This window comes from Saccopteryx leptura, chromosome 4 (assembly GCF_036850995.1).
Source record: "Saccopteryx leptura isolate mSacLep1 chromosome 4, mSacLep1_pri_phased_curated, whole genome shotgun sequence".
In the NCBI taxonomy this organism is placed as follows: domain Eukaryota; kingdom Metazoa; phylum Chordata; class Mammalia; order Chiroptera; family Emballonuridae; genus Saccopteryx; species Saccopteryx leptura.
In genome coordinates, this window is record NC_089506.1 from 108,155,078 (window position 1) to 108,176,280 (window position 21,203).

The following is a 21,203-nucleotide window of genomic DNA, read 5'->3' on the forward strand; positions in this document are numbered from 1 at the left end:
CTCCTGCTGGTATCACCAAGGCTGCTCCTTTACATCCTTAGTTACAGGAGTTCTGTTCAGCTCGTCTTCAGGGGGTTCTCAAGTTTAAAGGTCTGGTATCAGTCAGTGGAATTCTTTTTAATATCTGCATTGAATATTTTATATAAAATTTTCCTCATAAACATTTTATTGACAGTGATAATATTCATTAATTTTTTTTCTTTTTTTCTTTTTTAGTGTTAGGAAAAATATATTCAAGGGGAAGAGACTTAATATTTTTGATCTTCAGGCAGCTACTGAAAAAGCACCTGAAACAGGTTTGTTAAGTAAAAAGCACTATTTCTCAGATATAGAAAAATTTTGTCTTTCAAAAATATCCTTAATGTTTAATTGCATAATAATCAGGTATTTGAATACTCCTTCCTGTTATTGACCTGGATCCTGCTTATGAATGTACTTGTTGCCATGTCTAGCCTCAGTCAGATTTTCCTCTTGAAATGTTGCATTCTGAGAGACAGTGGGAGACGAGGCCATATGAATCCAGAGCCGTAGATTGGCTATTAGTTTAGGATAGGACATTAATGATTTACCATTTCCAGTGTACCTCTGCTCTTACGGAAACATAGCTGGTTTCTGCCCTAAGGTAACTTACTGTCTGGACAAGGAGATGGCATTTATACAAGTAACTTACTGCTTTAGTGATTGCTTAGGAAACAGGAAGACAAGCGTTTGGGGAATATATTTAGCAGACTTGTAGTACATTTTTCTTAACACAGTCTGTTCTCTTTTCTTTGAGCAACAAGTCAGATCTTTAAAATTTACTATTTTAAGTCTAATAAAAAGAAAAACAATAGTGTCCTGTTGCTTGGCATTAAATTTGACATACTGATAAATGAAGAAATTCAATATAGATGATCTTCAGCTTACAAGTATCTTCCATTTCTAAAGATTGTTAGTTAGCTTTGTAGACCTTGGTAGAAATAATTTTATATATATATATATATATATATATATTTTTTTTTTTTTTTTTTTTTTTGTATTTTTCTGAAGTTGGAAACGGGGAGGCAGTCAGACAGACTCCTGCATGCACCCGTCCGGGATCCAACCAGCATGCCCACCAGGGGACGATGCTCTGCCCATCTGGGGCGCTGCTCTGTTGCAACCAGAGCCATTCTAGTGCCTGAGGCAGAGGCCATAGAGCCATCCTCAGTGCCTGGGCCAACTTTGCTCCAATGGAACCTTGGCTGTGGGAGGGGAAGAGAGAGACAGAGAGGAAGGAGAGGGGGAGGGGTGGAGAAGAAGATGGGCGCTTCTCCTGTGTGCCCTGGCCGGGAATCAAACCCGGGACTCCTGCACACCAAGCCGACGCTCTACCACTGAGCCAACCGGCCAGGGCCAATAATTTTATATTTGATGCTTAAGTTCCTAGGCCAGCCTCCAATGGCTCATTTAAACTTTCTGTCATTTACTTATATAAATATTTGATTTTCCCACTGTTCAATAAACTCATGCTATTAGCAGCATGGTCTCATTATCTTTTTGTACCCAGCAACACCTCGCCAAATGGCTTATAGGTAATAGGAATTAGTTATCTTAAATCTAAATCCTTTTTTGAACAAATAAGCTAAAAGAATATATCCACAGAGGGAAGAAGTTAATTCAGTCAGTGTTTGTTCATATAATTGAGGGCGAGCTGAGAGAGTACTCCCTGCCCCTTGTATTATACAGACTGCATCTGTCCTGTGAGGCAAAAAAGAAACACAGGCACGGGGCTGTGTCACCTCTCCCCTGTTGAAGTGGCTACTGTTAAGCTTGCCTCAAAAAGGGAATTTGCTGTCGTGGCAACCATTGTTGCCGATCTAATGAACAGCCAGAAGAGGCACTTGGACTCTTGAAAGAGACAGCTTGCTTTTTTAAAATCAAAAATCTTATTCCTAAAACTGAAATTAGCTAGCAAGGAAGTACTGAAGTTATATGTAGTTTATAAAACTATAAAGTAATTATATTTTAATAAGGAAAACAATACACAGATTTATGTCAGTTTACTCTAAGGAAGGTACTGTTTTAATAAGCTATACTTGCATGAGTCTAAAGAATGTCATTTGTCCCCAGTTAAGTACAAGAATAGCAATAATGTGCAAACATAAATTTAGCATTTATTTACTGTTGTTTCCCTACTTCCTAAAGTAATGCCTGATTTATAGTTGGCATTCAGTAATTATTTATTGACCAAATGAATGAATCCTTGTGTCCCATGATTTCCACATTTTGTTCCCCACTAAGTTCTTACCAGTGCTACAGAGGAATATAGTCATAGACTCTGTTACTTATCCTTGAGTAATCTAGAGCTCAGAGGCAGTTTAGCTTAATGGAAAGAGATTTGGTATTGGGTATCTGGATTATTCAACTTCAGATTCTCCCATACTAACCTCTCTGAGTTTCCCTTTCCCCACTTATAAAAAAGGGCTAATACACACATCTCGGTGATTTTATGGGGTAAAGTGTCAAGCACAATGATGGATCACAGTGGCCATTCAACAAATAGTTGCAGCAGTTAGCATTAATAATAATGATGATGCTGGTGATGAGCATCATGAGAAAGACATAGGTTGATCAGTATCCACTGAATGAATTTAAAAAATGTGACCATGATAATTATTTTACTGTTATGATTATTCTGTAGATGTGGCTGATAAGCCTAACTACTGTGATCTTATCTCTGTATCAGATGTTCTAGGTCAACATACTTATTATCTATTAATAGTATCAGTGTGTGGTCAGGCATGGTCATACATGAACTTTCATATATAAGTCTTTGTATGGACATATGCTCTCTTTTGGGTAAATATTTAGGCAGAGGATGGTTGCATGATACATGTACTCTTAACTTTTTAAGAAACTGCCAAACTGTTTTCCAAGGTGGTTGTACCATTTTACATTCCCACCCACAGTGACTGGTGGGAATATGACTCATTCGTGAAAGATGTTTTAAATTTCCAAAACAAGCAATATGATGGTGCTTATAAGCTAATATTATACTACCTTACTCATAAGGAGCTGGTTGTCCGGATTAGATGAACTAATGCACCAAAAGCATTTAGCACAGAGTAAGCATTCAGTAACTATTGATAGTATAATCATTATCATTATAATCATATTAATTTTTCTTTGGTCTTTATTAGTAATATGTTAGTGACTATAATCTTAACAGACTAAAAATAAAGATAAGCAGGCTGGATTTTAAAGATCATAATTACACCCTGGCCGTTTGGCTCAGTGGTAGAGTGTTGGCCCAGTGTGTGGAAGTCCTGGGTTCAATTCCCGGCCAGGGCACACAGGAGAAGCACCCATCTGCTTCTCCACCCCTCCCCCTCTCCTTCCTCTCTCTCTTTTCCCCTCCCACAGCCAAGGCTCCATTGGAGCAAAGTTGACCAGGGCGCTGAGGATGGCTCCATGGCCTCTGCCTCAGGCACTAGAATGGCTCCAGCTGCAACTGAGCAATGCCCTATTTGGGCAGAGCATTGCCCCCTGTTGGGCATGCCAGGTGGATACTGGTCAGGTGCATGCGACAGTCTGACTGCCTCCCCGCTTCTAACTTTGGAAAAATACAAAAAAATGATCATAATTACACATTGTATATATAAAAAATATTCACCTTTATAAAAATATTTTTTTTTAATGCACATTTCTTTTTTCCAGTGGAAGGGGGCAGTGAGACTTTAGGGGTTGATTCATTATATAGCACTGTGGTAAAAGTTAAGGCTTGCAAATACTGTAGTTGTAGTCTTTATATATCATTTCTGTTTCAGTTTAGCTCTCAGAGAGTGACCTTTGAGTTTAATTATGAGCTTTAAGTTACGACCATGTTGTACCAACCCAGTTGACTATAACATTTTTTAAAAGAAAGATACTGACATTGACTTGTGCTTGTGTCAAATATTTTTATTATACAGAAACAGCACCTTCACTTTGGGATGTGGAATTTGCTAAGCAGTTAGCTGCCGTCAGTGAACAGCCCTTTCAAAATGGTTTTGAAGAGATGATCCAGTGGACGAAAGAGGGGAAGCTGTGGGAGTTCCCGATTAACAATGAAGCAGGTAAGTCTCAACTCCAGAGATTGAGAGTAAATCTGGCAGATGTTCAGTTATAGAGTCTAGATGTTTACATGAATTTCAGACTTTGTGTAGATATTATCTTCATAATGTCTTCAAAGAAATGACAGTATTTTTGAAAAGAATGTTAGAATTTCAGTTAATTCTTAATGTTTGGTAAGAAAAATAAAGTAGTAAAATTATATGTCAAAAATGTGCCATGAATTTCTGTGCCTAAAAAGTGTTGAGAGCCGTCAGTGCTGACGGTTTTCTATCAATAGTTACTATGCAGAAGATTGCCTGGCAAATCTTCTGATACACTAAATACTGGCAGGAGATTGTACTTCAATTCTGGAGACTATTACAACTCTTAAAGTCTTATGCTGGTATCTTTTATTTATAAAACCATTGCATTGATGAGATACAAGGTTTTTGTACTCAAAGCCACTCAAAGCGAAAATGTTAAGAGGCTTTGAAATTCTTTGGAACTCTTTGGCTGTGCATAGGTGCTTTGAAGTGGTAATAAAATAACTATCTACTTTCCTGGAAATTTTTCTGGAGATGTCACCTCTTCTACAATCAAAAGGAAGGCATCGTTACTGTGCTACTTATTTTTTATTGCAACCATGTTGTCATTGGTTTCAGTGAATTCTACAGTTGTATTTTCAATTAAAAGAGATTCACTTGCTTTTATGTTAAGATTAGAAGTTGCAAACATCTCATTAATTATTGGGAAAATGTAATCCATATTTGTAGTTTTATGCTCTTACTGTAATATTTTAATTTTTTATAACCTTTCACTTATTTGGATTAATAAGTAGAATGGAATCTTGAATATCAGAAATACTTATTTTTTCAAAGATAAATATAAGATATAAATATAGAGACTGACAAATCCTTTAGCAAATTCTTTTTTTTTTTTTTTTTTTTTTTTTTAGAGACAGAGTGCGAGAGTCAGAGATAGGGACAGACAGAAACATAAAGAGATGAGAAGCATCAATCATCAGTTTTTCATTGTGGCGCTTTAGTTGTTCATTGATTGCTTTCTCATATGTGCCTTGACCATGGGGCTTCAGCAGACCGAGTAACCCCTTGCTCAAGCCAGTGACCTTGGGTCCAGGCTGGTGAGCCTTTCTCAAACCAATGAGCCCGTGCTCAAGCTGGCAACCTTGGGGTCTCGAACCTGGGTCCTCCGCATCCCAGTCCGATGCTCTATCCACTGCGCCACCACCTGGTCAGGCAGCAAATTCTTATATTTTGTATATTTTATAATATATGTGGTAACATAGCATACTGTATTTCATTACACAACAATTATATTTCTTAAAGTTTTATGGTTTCTATATTCTGTAAGGTATCAGAGTAAAGAAGAAAATAAAAATAAATGAGGACTTCTCAGTTGTGCAAACCTGAGTACAAATCCAAGCTCTGTCAATTATTAGCCATTTGCCTTTGAGGAAGTTATTTAACCTTTTGAACCTTATTTTTCTCATCTGTAAAATTAAAGATACCTTATTGGGAGAATATAGGAGTTAAGTAAGAGAAATTAATTGAGTTGCTCAGCACAGTTCTTGGCCTGTAATACATACGAATAAATATTAGCTCCTTTTCCCTGCTGTATAATCATAGTATTTTTTTTTTTCTTTTTCTCTGAAGCTGGAAACGGGGAGAGACAGTCAGACAGACTCCCACATGCACCCGACCGGGATCCACCCGGCACGCCCACCAGGGGCGATGCTCTGCCCCTCCGGGGCGTAGCTCTGCTGCGACCAGAGCCACTCTAGCGCCTGAGGCAGAGGCCACAGAGCCATCCTCAGCGCCTGGGCCATCTTTGCTCCAATGGAGCCTTAGCTGCGGGAGGGAAAGAGAGAGACAGAGAGGAAGGAGAGGGGGAGGGGTGGAGAAGCAGATGGGCGCCTCTCCTGTGTGCCCTGGCCGGGAATTGAACCTGGGACTTCTGCACGCCAGGCTGACGCTCTACCACTGAGCCAACCGGCCAGGGCCAGTCATAGTATTTTAAATGGAGCAAAAAACTAGCAAAAAACAATGTGTGATATTAAGGAACGATTTCATTATTTAATGAAACTTGGGTGTTCTAAGTCTTCATGTTTAAACACATGATTTTAAAATCCAGCACTGAGGTAAAATAATGTGTGACTGTATTTAGGAGAGATAGTGAAGTGTAGTGGTTAGAGGAGTTCAAGTTCCTGAATGAGTTATAAACTTAATCTCTCTAAGCCTTGCCTCCCTCATCTATAAAATGATGGGAATAATAATAGAACTGATTTTTATGGGATTCTTCTTAGAAACAGGTGGGATTATACAAGTAAAGCATCATCACCATCATCCTGGTTTCTACAGCAACAATATTGTGAGTGGATTTGCTGCTGTAACTATTTTCTGTTCTCTACTATAACATTTTTTAAAAGATTTTATTTATTCATTTTAGAGAGGAGAGAGAGAGTGTGTGTAAGAGAGAGAGAGAGAGAGAGAGAGAAGGAGCAGGAAGCATCAACTCCCATATGTGCCTTAACCAGGCAAGCCCAGGGTTTCGAACCAGTGACCTCAGCATTCCAGATTGATGCTTTATCCACTGTGCCTCCACAGGCCAGGCTCTATCATAACATTTAAAAATTATTAAATATTAGCAAGGATATTGTGTATTTTCTAGAAACCACCAAAAAAGATAATAGGAAAGCATGAATTGGTGGTATATTGTGATCAACAGTAAAATGCTTAAATTCATTAAGGTCTTGAGTGCCCAAACTCCAAAGGAATTTATCATAACTTTCACCTGGTTTTGGAGAATGGAGAATGTTTCGGTTTTTTGTTTGTTTGTTTATTTTTTTTTTTTTTATTCATTTTAAAGAGAGGAGACAGAGAAGGAGGGAGAAGCAGAAAGCATCAACTCCCATTTGTGCCTTGACTAGGGAAGTCTGGGGTTTCAAACCAGCGACCTCAGCGTTTCAGGTTGATGCTATTACCCACTGCGCCACCACAGGTCAGGCGGAGAATGTTTAGTTTTTTTCTTCATTTTTAAAAAACTTTATTTTTATTTATTTATTTATTTTTGAGAAACATCGAAGTGTTGATTTATGCATTTATTGTTTAATTCTTGTTTGTATGTGCCCTGACCAGGATTTAAACCTACAACCTTGATTTTTTGGGAAGATGCTCTAACCAGCTAGGCTACCCAGCCAGAGCTTAATTTCTAAAAAAGGGTCTGTTTTTTGGTCAGGTTGTGGAGATAAATGTGAGAAGTATCTATATATACTGTACATATAGTGTTATTGATGCTTCAGAGTTGGAAAGGGAGGGCTCTCATTTCTAACTCCTAAGACAGTTGTTATCTGAAGGAAAGATATGAATGGAACTGTGGAAAGGTTCTCACTTTGGTCACTCCCCTCAATACAACTTAGGACCTATTGAGTACTTGGAAAGACTGGCATTAGAACATACAATAAGTAGCAGTGGAAACAGTTTATAGTGAAAATGACTGAATTTGCTTCTGTGCCTTGTCAAAAATAATTGGCCCTGGCCAGTTGGCTCAGTGGTAGAGTGTCAGCCTGGTGTGTGGAAGTCCAGGGTTCAATTCCCTGTCAGGGCACACAGGAGAAGCACCTATCTGCTTCTCCACCCCTCCCCCTCTCCTCTCTTCCTTTCTCTCTCCTCCTCATCTCCTGCAGCTATGGCTTGATTGGAGCAAGTTGGCCTGGGGCACTGAGGATGGCTCCATGGCCTCTGCCTCAGGCGCTAAAAAATGGCTTCTGTTGCAAAGGAGCAATGCTCCTGATGGGCTGAGCATCACCCTCTAGTAGGATTGCCTGGTAGATTCTGATCAGGGCCCATGCAAGAGTCTGTCTCTGCCTCCCCTCCTCTCACTAAAAACAAACAAACAAACAAAAAAACAATTGGTTATTGCTATTAACTAGATTTACACTTTATTTGTTACAACTTATTTTTAGCTGTATTCAGTAATATTTTATGCATGTGGTAATATGTAAAGCCGAATTAAGTTAGTTAGACAAAGAATTAACCTGTCACCTTAGTTGATTGTATACCATATGGAATTTTTTTCCTGTATTTAAGTTCCATTCTCTCTCATTTTCTCTCTACTATGTTTCTTTGTTTATTAAAAAGATATTTTAAATTTCATAAAGATATTAAAGTTTACTTGTGAAAAAGTCAAATAATATAAAAGAATAGGGAGTATACTTTACCTTACTTCTTTCCTTTTCCTGAAACAAGCATTGTCAGTAGTTTGGTGTGTGTCCTGTTGGTCCACTTTAACTGGCAGTTGCATGCTTCCCTGTTGTTTTGTTTTGACCTACATGGGACAGTCCTATGCATATATTGTTCTGCAGCATTTTTTTTTACTTAGCAGTGTGTCTTGGAAACATTTCCTGTCAGTACACGGAGATCAACTTTATTCATTTTAATAGTTCTATAAAGTAGAACTATTTCACATTTATTTAATAGTTCTATAGTATGCCATTATAAGAATACACTAAATTTATTATCATTTTCCTGTTGATAGATGGAGCTGTAGTTCTGAATCCTTTTATATTTGTCCTTTGGTACATGTTTGAGTACCTTTAATTCCTAGAAGGGTCAAATAATAGGTAGATTTTAAATTGCAATAAATATTGACACATTCTATTCTAGAAAGAACCCATTGACCCTCCAACCAACTATTTGAAAATCCTATTTCTTTACACTCTACATAGTGCTGATTGTTTATTACTCTTTCAGATAGATGTCCAGGGCAAAAAGTGATATCGTTGGTGTTTTTATTTGCATTTCCCATTTACTAACCAAATTGTGCATCCTTCTGTATGTTTATTGGCTATTTTATATTTGTTCTGTGATTTACCTCTCACATCCTTTGGCTTTTTCTTTTGGATTGTTCTATAAGATGTAGGAACTTGAAACATTAAGGACTTTTATCCTTTATCTGTTACATAGTTGGAAATATTGTTTCCCAGTCTGTCTCTTTTCTTCCTTTTTAAATTTAATTTTTTAAGTGATAGTAATTTTATAGTTTAATATAAAATTTATAATACGGTATGATCGTAAAGTCATGGTGCACTTTTAACCAGTCACAGGAAAGTAACAAAAGAAGATGTGAAATCTGCACCAAATAAAAGGAAAACCCTCCCAGTTTCTGTAGGATGATGTGGCAGCATGTACGCATGCGCAGATGATGATGTAACACCGTGTATACAGCGGAGCAGCCCATGGCCATGCCAGTCGAGATGTGGACGGTACAGAAGAAAGTTCAGTGTGTTCTGTGGCTTGCTAAATTTGAATCCATGACCAAAGTGCAACGTGAATATCAGCGCGTTAATAACGAAGCATCACCACATAGGAATAACATTACTGGGTGGGATAAGCAGTTGAAGGAAATCGGCAGTTTGGTGGAGAAACCCTGTTCTGGTAGGCCATCAGTCAGTGACGAGTCTGTAGAGGCTACATGGGATAGCTACCTAAGGAGCCCTAAAAAATCTGTGCGTGAGCCCACATCAAGCTGCACTGAATAGGTATGAAACTGGGAGTTTTCCTTTTATTTGGTGCAGATTTCACATTTCTGTCATCTTTTGTTGCTTTCCTGTGACTGGTCAAAGGTGCACCATGACTTTACGGACACACTGTATAAAGTAATAACTTTCCTATTCTCAGAGCCAACCTCTTTCAATCTTTTGGCTGTTTTATTCTTTGCTTTTCTAAATTAAGAGCTTAATTCTGTTATCCATTTTAGATATTACCTGGAGTGTGTGTCTTCTCCTCACCCTCTCAATGTAGATGTCTCACAGTTCCCGTTAGATCTATAGTCATTGTTTATATCAGTATAACTATAATTTCATAAGCTTCAGAACAATCCTTGGTAAGGGATTCTGTTTGTTTAAAATCATGTTTCCCGACACCATGGGATTCTTTAACCTAGGAACTTTATTTTTCAATTGTAGATATTTTAAATTTTTTCTTTTGTTATTTGATGATTCAAGCCTCCCAGTCTCTCTCTTTTCTATTTCTCTTTTTGTTCTATGCTCTGGGAACATTCCTTAACTTCAGTTTACAACCTTTCTTTTGGGGTTTTTGTTTTTTGCTATCATATATCTAAACTCCCTTTTTTAAAAAATTGCTATTATTCTTCATATTAGATTTTTGTTTTATTCCTATCCACATGCTTTTAGTTTCCTCAAAGGGTTTTTGTTTGTTTCAGAGTTTGATGAGGTGTAGCTGCTATTTCATTGAGATACCATGTATGGAATGGCTCAACAGGATAGAAATTTGATCTAATAGTTCAAGTTCCAGGTCAGTAAGCAGCCATGCACCACGGTGTTATCCAAGGTTCCAGGTTTCTTCCATTTTATTTATTTTCCCTCCCTTAGGGTATTGTTCTCATGTGTGATTAAAGATATTTACAGGAGCATTGTGCTCAGGCTCACAAGAAGGGGGAAAGGGTGCAGTATAAGCAATTCCACTACCTTAAAGGCTCTAGCCTGAACTGTCACATGTCATTTCTGTTCATATTTCATTGCTGAAAATTTAATTATGTAGCCATGCCTAATCCAAAAGGGGCTGGAAAAGTAATGTTGCTGAATAGATGTGCACAAGTTTTTAGTTCTTCTACTATGAAAAAAAGATAAAATGGAATTTGGGTAGGTCATGTCAGTTTCTGCCAAGGTATTTCTCACTTATATTAGAGGCTTTCCCAAAATGTCTGCTGTCCTTAGGATGTTTATTTTTACTTTAGAATAAGACATAAAACGCTGTTTATTGGATATGTGTGTGTGGGTGGGACTTGTTAGCCCCTGGCCTTCATTTCAGAGGACTGTGGAAGGAACCAATCTGGAGACCATCACAACTCTGTATTTCTAATAGTGAGAAGTCTTTCAACCACCTGACCTGAGGCGAGGCTGCAGCAGGCTCTGGCTGTGCGCTGAGAATTCTGGGCGGAAGGACATAGGAGGTTCTCTCACCATTCAGCATACAGACCTTCACTTAGTTCCTCTGGGATCAATTCAGTGACATTTCTTTTTTCATTTTGATATCTCCAAAAAGTAAACTGCTAATCTTTGGGAATGCATGGTGTTGTCACCTGGAGGTACAAGTGGAAGCCGGGACATGGGTCTTGGTTTCACTGATCCTCTGTATTGTTTTTTTTAGCCTCTATGTCATTTATTTCGGCTCTGATCTTTATTATTTCCTTCCTTCTACTTCCTCTGGGTTTTACTTGATGTTCTTTTTCTAGTTCTTTTGTGTGCAAGGTTAAATTATTTATTTGAGCTTTTTCTAGCTTCCTAAGGCATGCCTGTAGTGCTATAAACTTCCCTCTCTGGACTGCTTTTGCTGTGTCCTATAAATTTTGAGTTGTTGTATGTTCATTTTTATTTGTTTCAAGGAAATTTTTTATTTCTTCCTTGATCTCATTGTTAACCCATTCATTATTTAATAACATGTTATTTAGTTTCCAAGTGTTTGAGTGATTTTCAGTTTTTCTATTGTAGTTGATTTCTGTTTTCATGCCATTGTGTTCCAAGAAGATGCTTGATATGATTTCAATCTTCTTAAATTTGTTGAGACTCGTTTTGTGTCATAGCATGTGGTCTATCCTAGAGAATGTACCATGAGCACTTAAAAGGAATGTGTATTCTGCTGCTTTGGGGTGAAAGGTTCTGAAGATATCTATTAAATATAGTTGATCTAGTGTGTCCTTTAAGTCTGCTGTTTCTTTGTTAATTTCTTTCTTGAGGATCTGTTCAGTGATGTTAGTGGGGTATTAAAATGCCCTACTATATATTATAGTATTGCTGTTGATCTCGCACTTTATGTCCATCAAAGTCTGCTTTATTTATTTAGGTGCTCCTATGTTAAGTGCGTAGATTTTTATAATGGTTATATCTTCCTGTTGGATTGCTCCCTTTATCATTATGTAGTGACCTTCTTTATCCCTTACTATAGCCTTCGTTTTAAAGTCTATTTTGATATAAGTATTGCTATCCCAGCTTTTTTATCCTTTTCATTTACATGAAATACTTTTTTCCATCCCTTTACTTTCAGTGTGTGTGTGTATCTTTTGTTTTGAAGTGTGTCTCTTGTAAACAGCATATGTACGGGTCCTATTTTCTTATCCACACAGCTACCCTATGTCATTTGGTTGGAGCATTTAATCCATTTACATTTAAGGTTATTATTGATATGTAGTTGTTTATTGCCATTTTATTCTTTAAATCTACATTCCTCTTTTACTAGATCTTTTCCCCCTTTGTTCTGTGTACAGCAGGCCCCTTAACATTACTTTGTAGCATTGGTTTGGTTGTAATGAATTCCTAGAGTTGTTTTTTTTTTTTGACTGGGAAGTTTTTTATTTCTCCTTCAAGTTTAAGTGATACCCTGCTGGATAGAAATGTCTTGGTTGTAGGCTCTTGTTCTGCATCACTTTGAATATTTCTTGCCATTCCCTTCTGGCCTCAAGTGTTTCTGTTGAAAAGTCAGATGTCATCCTTATGGGGGCTCCTCTGTAGGTAATACACTGCTTTTCTCTTATAGCTTTTAGTATTCTTTCTTTATCTCTTAATTTTTGCATTCTAATTAAGATGTGTCTTGGTATTGTCCTTTTTGGGTTCATCCTTAATGGAACTCTCTGTGCTTCTTGAACTTGTATGATTTTTTTTCCTTCATCAATCAGATTCTCTCTTTCTTGTTTTTTCTCTTCTCCTTCAGGAACCCCTATGATGCGGATGTTATTTCTCTTCATGTTGTCACAGAGCTCTCTTAGCGTTTCCTCAGACTTTTTCAGCCTCTTTTCTTTTTGCTGCTCTGCTTCTGTGCTTTAGTTTATCTTGTCCTCTAACTCGCTGATTCAATCCTCAGTTTCATCCATCCTGCTTTTTTTTTTTTTTTTGAAGGGGGGGGAGGAGCTGGAAGCATCAACTCCCATATGTGCCTTGACCAGGCAAGCCCAGGGTTTTGAACCGGCAACCTCAGCATTTCCAGGTCGACGCTTTATCCACTGCGCCACCACAGGTCAGGCTTTCATCCATCCTGCTTTTAATTTCTTCCAGTGTGGTCTTCATTTCTGATATTGTATTTGTCATTTCTGACTGATTCTTTTTTATTATTTCAATGTCCTTTTTTATACTTGCTATCTCTTTATTTAGGTGCTCATTGTGTCCATCCATTGTTGCTCTAAGATCTTTGAGCATCTTAACAATCATTATTTTAAACTCTGCATCCAGTAATTTGTTTATTTTCATTTCATTCAGTTATTTTTCTAGGGATTTCTCTTGTTGGTTCATATGGGTTGCATTTCTCTGCCTTCCCATTTTGTCTGTGTATAAGAATGGTGTGGCCACAGGAGTCTGATAGATATGGCCTCTGTGTTCCCTAGGTGTAGTCTGTCTGAAGGTCCACCACCCCCTCTTCAGCTGCCTTGGACATTTGAGCATGGGCGTTGCCGGTATCGACCCACTGAGGCAGTTGCTGTGGCTTCCACCTTGCCTCTGTGGGCGGGACTGTGTTTGTGTGCCTGGGCTGCAAGCCTTGGCCAGCTCAGCCTCCACACCACACCCGAGGGTGGGACTGCACTTGTGTGCCTGGGCTGCAAGCCCTGGCTGGCCCCCGGCCTTTGCCCAGCCCCCACAGATGGGACCGTGTTTATGCATTTGGGCTGCAAGCCCTGGCCGGCCCCCTGCCTCCACCCCCCACCCCCACAGGCGGGACTGCACTCCTGCGTCCAGCCTCAAGTCTCAGCTGTTCCCTGGCTTTCACCTTGCCCCTGTGGGCAGAACAGCATGCCGGACTGCTTTCGTGCGCCCCTTCCACCACCGTGGCTGCCCCTGGCCTCCACCCCTTCAGGGCAGGACTGCCCTTGTGTAGGGTGTAGGGCCTATGTCACAGCCGCCCTGGCTTCTGCCCCCACAGGCAGAACTGCACTCGCGCAGAGGCCGCAGTGACAGCCAGCCCCGGCTTTCGCCCCAACCCACAGGACCACACTTTCGTGTCCCTCCGCCGCCCGCCTTCGGAGACCACTCAGCAGTGTGGGGGTGGCGCTGCAGCTCAGACCTTAGCACTCAATACTGTATCCCTGATGGCTCCCTACTTCTAAGCGATTCTTTGCTCTGACTGCAGCAGGAGAACTTCTGTTTGACTGGTGACCTGCTTCCCTTTGCTGGTATTGCTCCCGCCACTCGAGTCCCACCAGGCTGCCGCTCGCTCCCGGAAGCTGGGCTGCCCTCTCTGCGTTTCTGCTTTTCCTACCAGTTTCAGTGTGGCTTCTTCGGTGATCCTTGGTTAAGAGTCCTCTTAGTTTAGTCCAGATTTTTTTCCAGATGATTGTTCTTAAAATTAAGTTGTAATCCACTTTGGTTCTGGGAGCTGGAAGTTTGTATGTCCACCTACTCCATTGCCATCTTGTGCCCCGTCCTCATAGTTTTTTTTAATTATTTTCTCCCTTTAGCTCACTTCAGGATGATCTTGCTGTTTTTTTACTAGGTGCTCGAGGTGGGAGTTTAGATGATTAATTTGAGACTTTTCCTATTATGCATTAATTTAGTGCTATATAGTTCCTGCTCGGCACTGTTGTAGCTGTGTCCCACAAATTTTGATTCATTGTGATTTCATTTTTATTCAATTCTGTGATTTTTTTAAAATTTCCTTTGAAATTTCCTCTTTGACTCATGAATTATTTATGTGTATTAATTCCCAACTGGTAGAAGATTTTTCTGTTCTTTTCTGTTACTTTTAGTTTGATTCCATTATGATCAGAGTACTTACTATGTATTATTTCAATTATGTTAACTGTGTTGAAGTTTATTTTGTGATTCTGGATATGGTTTAGCTAGGTGAGTGTTCCCTAGACTCTTGAAAAGAATTTCTGTACTGCCATAGTTTGGTAGAACGTCTGTAGACATCAATTTGATCCTGGCGGTTGTTCAGTTCTATATCTTTGCTAATTTCCTACCTCATGGTTTTCTAAATTGCTTACAGTGAAATACCTACCTATAATTGTGAGTTTTTCTATTTTTTTATTTCCATTCTTTTTTTTTTCCATATATTTAGAAACTCTGTTGTTTGGTACATAAATAATTCAGATGCTATCTCTTCTTGGTGGATTTACCCTTTAAGTAATATTTCTCTTTTGCTCTAGTAATTTTCTTTGCTCTGAAGTCTATCTAATATTCATATAGCCACTCATGCTTTCTTTTTTCATTTTTCTTTTTTCTTTTTCAAGTAATGCTAGCAAGATACACTGTATATTTCCATGTATAAGATGCACCTTTTTAAAAAAAAATTGGGGGTCTTAAAACTGGGTGCATCTTATACAGTGGTTGTAGATTTTTTTACTTGTGTTTCCCATTTTTTTGCACTTGTTTTTGGCTCATTGTTGACAATGATTCATCATCAGACACAGATGAGGACAAGCTAATGGATCAGAGTTTTGACAGTGATGAGGAGTTGTATAAATTTTATGATGAATAAAACTTGAGTTCAAAAACTTTATGTATTTTTTTTTCTTTCAAATTTTGGGCCCCAAAATTACGGTGCATCTTATACATGGGAGTGTCTTATACATGGATAAATATGGTATCTTTCACCATCCTTTTACTTTCAACCTTCCTGTTGAAGTGAGTTTCTTGTTGATATCATATATCCACTTTGCCAATCTCTGTCCTTTGATTAGTATATTTAGCTCATTTAAATTTAAAGTAACTATTGAGTTTTTCAGATGTAAGTCTCCAATTTTATTTGTTTTCTGTTCATTTTCTCAAATTCTCATTTCTCTGTCTTATCTTGGCTTCCTGTGGGCTGCTAGAACATATTTTAGGATTCCATCTTGTTTTATTTAAATATTTTTTAAGTACAGCTTTATTTCCTTAGTGGTGGTTTTATACATTAAAATATAGTATTTATTAGCAGTAATGGCTGCTTCACTTTGAATATTTACAGTATGCTAAGAGTTGTATAAGCTTTGTGTCTATTTCATATTTACAAAAAACCATGAAGAAGAATGCTGTTTTAATCTTTATTTTATGCCTGAGGAAACTGGTGCTCAGAGAAGTTAATTATTTTGCCCAGTTATTAAATTGGTAAGCAAACCTAGGTCTGATTTCAAAGTTTATGCCTTTAATTGTAATACTACATTACATAAACATTAACTTTTAGACTTTACTAGGTGCTCGAGGTGGGAACTTAGATGATTTATTTGAGACTTCTCTCCTTATGCATGCCATTAGTTTATTACAACTATATATTGTAATATAGTTCCTGCTCAGTGCTGTTTTAGCTGTGTCCCACAAATTTTGATTTGTTGTGTTTACATTTTCATTCAATCCTGTGGGGTTTTTTTTAATTTTCTTTGAGATTTCCTCTATGACCTATGAATTATTTGAATGTAGGTTTTACATTCAGAAATGTAATGTAATATATTTTCTCTCATTTTTTTAGGTTTTGATGATGATGGTTCAGAATTTCATGAACATATATTTCTGGATAAACACCTGGAAGATTTTCCACAACAAGGACCAATTCGCCACTTCATGGAGCTGGTGACCTGTGGCCTTTCCAAAAACCCGTATCTGAGTGTTAAACAGAAAGTGGAACACATTGAGTGGTTTAAAAATTATTTTAATCAGAAAAAGGACATTCTAAAAGAAAGTGGCATACAGTTCAATTGAAGACCATGGAAATTTTTATATCAAGCTGTTGGAGATTGATATTATAACCAAATAAAATAATTTTACTAGAAGTTTACCTATATTATATTAATTATTACATCTGATTTGAATGGTCAAATTGTTTAAAAATATATAGTGGCAACTGAAAAATATTCTTGCATGAAAAGAATTATCAGCATTCATAGGTTTAACTAGTAATTTTTTTTAAGTGGGAGGAAGGGAGACAGTGTGACAGACTCCTGCATGCACCCTGACTGGGATCCACCCAGCAGCCTCGTCTGGGACTGATACTCGAATCAGCTGAGCTATTTTTAGTGCTCAGGCCCACGCTTGGACCAAAAGTTTATCCATAACACCCAGGCCAACCCTCAAACCAATCGAGCCACTGGCTACTGGAGGGGAAGAGGGAGAAAAGGGGAAGAGGTTAGGGGGAGAGAAGCAAATGGTCTCTTCTCCTGTGTGCCCTGACTGGGAATCGAACCAGAATCCACCTGACAACCCCTGTCTGGGGTCAATGCTTGAATCAACTGAGCTATCCTCAGCACATGGGGCCAACACTCGAACCAATCAAGCCACTGGCTATGAGATGGGGAAGAGAAGTAGATGGTCACTTCTCATGTGTACCCTGACCAGGGATCGAACTCAGGACATCTACATGTCTGGCCAGTGCTCTATCCACTGAACCTACTGGCCAGGGCCAATAAATAAAATCTTAAAAAAAACCAAAACACTAGAAAACTTGAAGTAGACCTTCCTTAACCTAATAAGTGACATTTATAAAAAAAACTTACATGTCTCCCTTCCTCTCACTTTATGGTAAATCATTAGACCATTTTCTTTAAAGTAAGACAATTTATTTTCTACATTATGCGTCCAGCCCAGGGGTCCCCAAACTTTTTACATAGGGGGCCAGTTCACTGTCCCTCAGACCGTTGGAGGGCCGGACTATAAAAAAAACTATGAACAAATCCCTATGCACACTGCACATATCTTATTTTAAAGTAAAAAAACAAAACGGGAACAAATACAATATTTAAAATAAAGAACAAGTAAATTTAAATCAACAAACTGACCAATATTTCAATGGGAACTATGCTCCTCTCACTGACCACCAATGAAAGAGGTGCCCTTCCAGAAGTGCGGCGGGGGCCAGATAAATGGCCTCAGGGGGCCACATGTGGCCCGTGGGCCGTAGTTTGGGGACCCCTGGTCTAGCCTGTGCAGTATAGCAAGAAAAAGAAATAAAGAAGCTGTTGGGCTATTGGGATTAAAAATTCACTCTATGGTAATCTCCAGTGTATCACATCTTCTCTTTGAGTGTGAGCTGAACCTGAGACTTGCTTCTAGCAAATAGAGTATAGCCAAGGTTGGTTGTAGTTGCTCCTTTGATTGGGTTATGTTCTGGGCAACAGTAATGAAATTATTTAGTCAGTCTTGTGATCACATTGAGTTATATAAGATTTGGGTGAGTATTCTTCCATCTTTGAAGAAGTAGACTAGCATGGTGTAAGAAGGCTTGTGAACGGGCCACATGGCAAGGAACTGCAGGGGCTACTAGGATCTGAGAGCAACCACCAGGTAACTGACAGCCAGCAACAAACAAGGACCTCAGTTCTACTGCCTCAAATAAGTAATTTCTACCAAAAGCCATGTGATTCTTGGAATAGGACTATAAGCTCTAAAAAGGACCACAACCGCCTGACCAGGCAGTGCCGCAGTGGATAGAGCATCGGACTAGGATGCGGAAGACCCCGAGGTCTCCAGCTTGAACGTGGGCTCATCTGGTTTGAGCAAAAATTCACCAGCTTGGACCCAAGGTCGCTGGCTCGAGCAAGGGGTTACTTGGTCTGCTGAAGGCCCGCGGTCAAGGTACATATGAGAAAGCAATCAATGAACAACTAAGGTCGCAATGCGCAACGAAAAACTAATGATTGATGCTTCTCATCTCTTCGTTCCTGTCTGTCTATCCTTCACTCTGACTCTCTCTCTGTCTCTGTAAAAAAATAAATTAAAATTAAAATTAAAAAGGACCACAACCTGGCTGATACCTTGATTGCAGCCTTGTGAGACCCTGAACAGGGTGCGCAGTTAAGTGACACACAGAAACCGGAAGATAATAAAGGTCTGTTATTTTAAGCTACTAAATTTGAGGTAATTTGTTATGTACCAACAGATAATTAATATAGAAAGAAAGAAAACTTATTAGCCTTTGTAGAAAACAAAAATCTGTAAATTTTAGGAATTAATAGAATTTAGCACATTTGTAGTTGCATTTTTATATATTGGCAAAAAGCAGATAGAATATAATTAATAAAATGTCATTGATAATAGCATGAAAAATATAAATGAATAAAATCTTAATGAAAGATATGTAAGAATTTTACGAAGGAAATGTTTTAAAACTTTAGTGAAACAGTAGATAAGAAATATTTGAGTAAGATGAATAAGAAGTTCATAAATCATGAATAAAGGAGGTGGGGGAGGTAGAAAAGTTTGGTAAAGGAGAATAAATGGTGATGGAAGGAGACTTGACTTGGGCAGTGAACACACAGTGTAGAGATGATGTGTTATAGAGTTGTATACCTGAAACCTACATAAGTTTATTAAGCAATGTCACCCCAATAAAGTCAATACTTTTTAAATGAAAAATAGTTAATGGATAAGAAGACTCACTATCATAAAGATATATTCTTTCCAAATCTATCAACAGCTTTAATGCAATTTCATTAAAAATGCCAGCGGGGTTATTCATGCAACTTCCCAAATTTTGATAAAATCATAGAAGAAAGAAAAAAAAAAAAAACAAAATAAGAAGAACCAAAATACTCCTGAAAAAGAAGACAAGGTGAGGTAAAAAAAAGTTGCCTTGCCTCATAAGCTATCAATCAAGACATGAAGCTATAATAATTAAACAGCAGGATATTGTACAGGGAAAGTTGGACAGACGGATAGAACAGAACTGAGCACACAGAAATAGACCCGCTAGTATACCAAAACCTGGTGCATGACAAAGGTGGCATTGCGAATCCATAGGAAAAGACTGAATAGTTAATAAAAAATGTTAACACAATTGGTTATTAAGGAGAAAAGTGGATTCTCTGCTTCACACTGGACAAAACTAATTTTAAGTCTGTTGTATTTAAAACAAGAAAGAATTTTAAATAAAATTAATTGCTATTTATTCATGCATTGGAACACTGTATAGAAGTTAAGATGATTAAAATTATATACACATTAACAAATTTCAGAAACAATGTTGAGTGAAAAATAAGTTGTAAAACAATGCATGCAGTATTATACCATTTCTATATAAGTTCAAACACTGAATTTTGAATGTATTGCTTAGAACAATAAATGTGATTATAAAGAAAAGTATAGGGTTGCTATATTTCAGGGAGGCAGGGAGATAGGCTATGGGGTTGAAGAGGGAGTTTTAACGGTACATTCTACCTCCCAAGTTGCATGGTAGGTTTACAAATGACTTTTATTATTTTGCTTTAAAGATTATATTACAGATTTTTTTTGTATGTAACAACATTTCCTAATATTTAAAAGAGTGAATGAAAATGGCTAACTGAAAGATCTGCAGAGTTTAGCCATAGTTTTAAAAGATGACCTCCATAGTTGAGACCATGATGTTAGGAACAACATTTATTTGGCCATTTACACACTTCATTCTAAAGAGTATTATTCTTAGGTTTTTGCCTTGTTACTATTCTTTAAATTGCTCTAAGATTTGCTTGAATAATTTGCTTTAAATTATGCAAAGACAACAAAACCCTCTTAATCCTAAAGTTGCTTTTAAATTTCATGCATTTATACATGTATGTAAATTGACTATTAAATTAGGAAAATTTTATTCTAACCAAGGATTAAGAGTCTGAAGAAAACCTGCTTTCTAGAATATAGTAATCCAAAGACTAAACAATTACTAGGGAGAGCGCATAGCTGCTGGATTACGCTTGTGATTTAGTGCCTCTAAAATCCTGTTAGTTGTAAAAGAAATGAAGGACTAATGTCTTCCAAGATCTCAGTAGCATCTTTATGATGAATGGAATATGGATGCTCCTTTTGAACATAGTACAGAATGTTAGAGCCAAAAACATACATGCGTAACACAGAGACACAGACAACAGTGTTATGATAGCCTGAGGGAAAGGGGACTGGGGGTAGAGGGAGGCAAGCAGAGGTGGGGGGAATGGGGACAGAGAGACAGCGCCAGGCAGAGGGCTCATGACGCGGTGTGCAGAGCATGGTTTGTCGAGTTGTGCACTTGAAACCTGTATGGCTTTACAAACCAATGTAATCCCAGTAAATGCAATATTTTTTTCTCAAAATGTTAGAAAACAGACATAGTTCCCCTAAGAGGGAGCATTTTGTATATCTGATAGTGGTTTACCTTTACCAATTTTAATTCTGACAAATGTAATGTTTCTGTCTTGCTTTTAAAACG

At 38.0% G+C, this 21,203-nt stretch overlaps 1 protein-coding gene across 3 annotated transcripts in view; it reads left to right on the plus strand.

The window, feature by feature from the left end:
- MRPS31 (mitochondrial ribosomal protein S31) overlaps positions 1-20,363 on the plus strand; it is a 35,054-nt gene extending 14,691 nt beyond the window's left edge. The window contains exons 4-6 of one of the 3 annotated variants that reach the window (XM_066380966.1): positions 217-296; positions 3,933-4,076; positions 16,521-20,363. In XM_066380966.1, the coding sequence (XP_066237063.1) occupies positions 217-296; positions 3,933-4,076; positions 16,521-16,750 (454 nt within the window). In that variant the 3' untranslated portion in view covers positions 16,751-20,363. The remainder of the gene's footprint in view (positions 1-216; positions 297-3,932; positions 4,077-16,520) is intronic. The other 2 variants (XM_066380964.1, XM_066380963.1) reach the window with 2 other exon arrangements.
- The last annotated feature ends 840 nt before the right edge of the window (positions 20,364-21,203 follow it).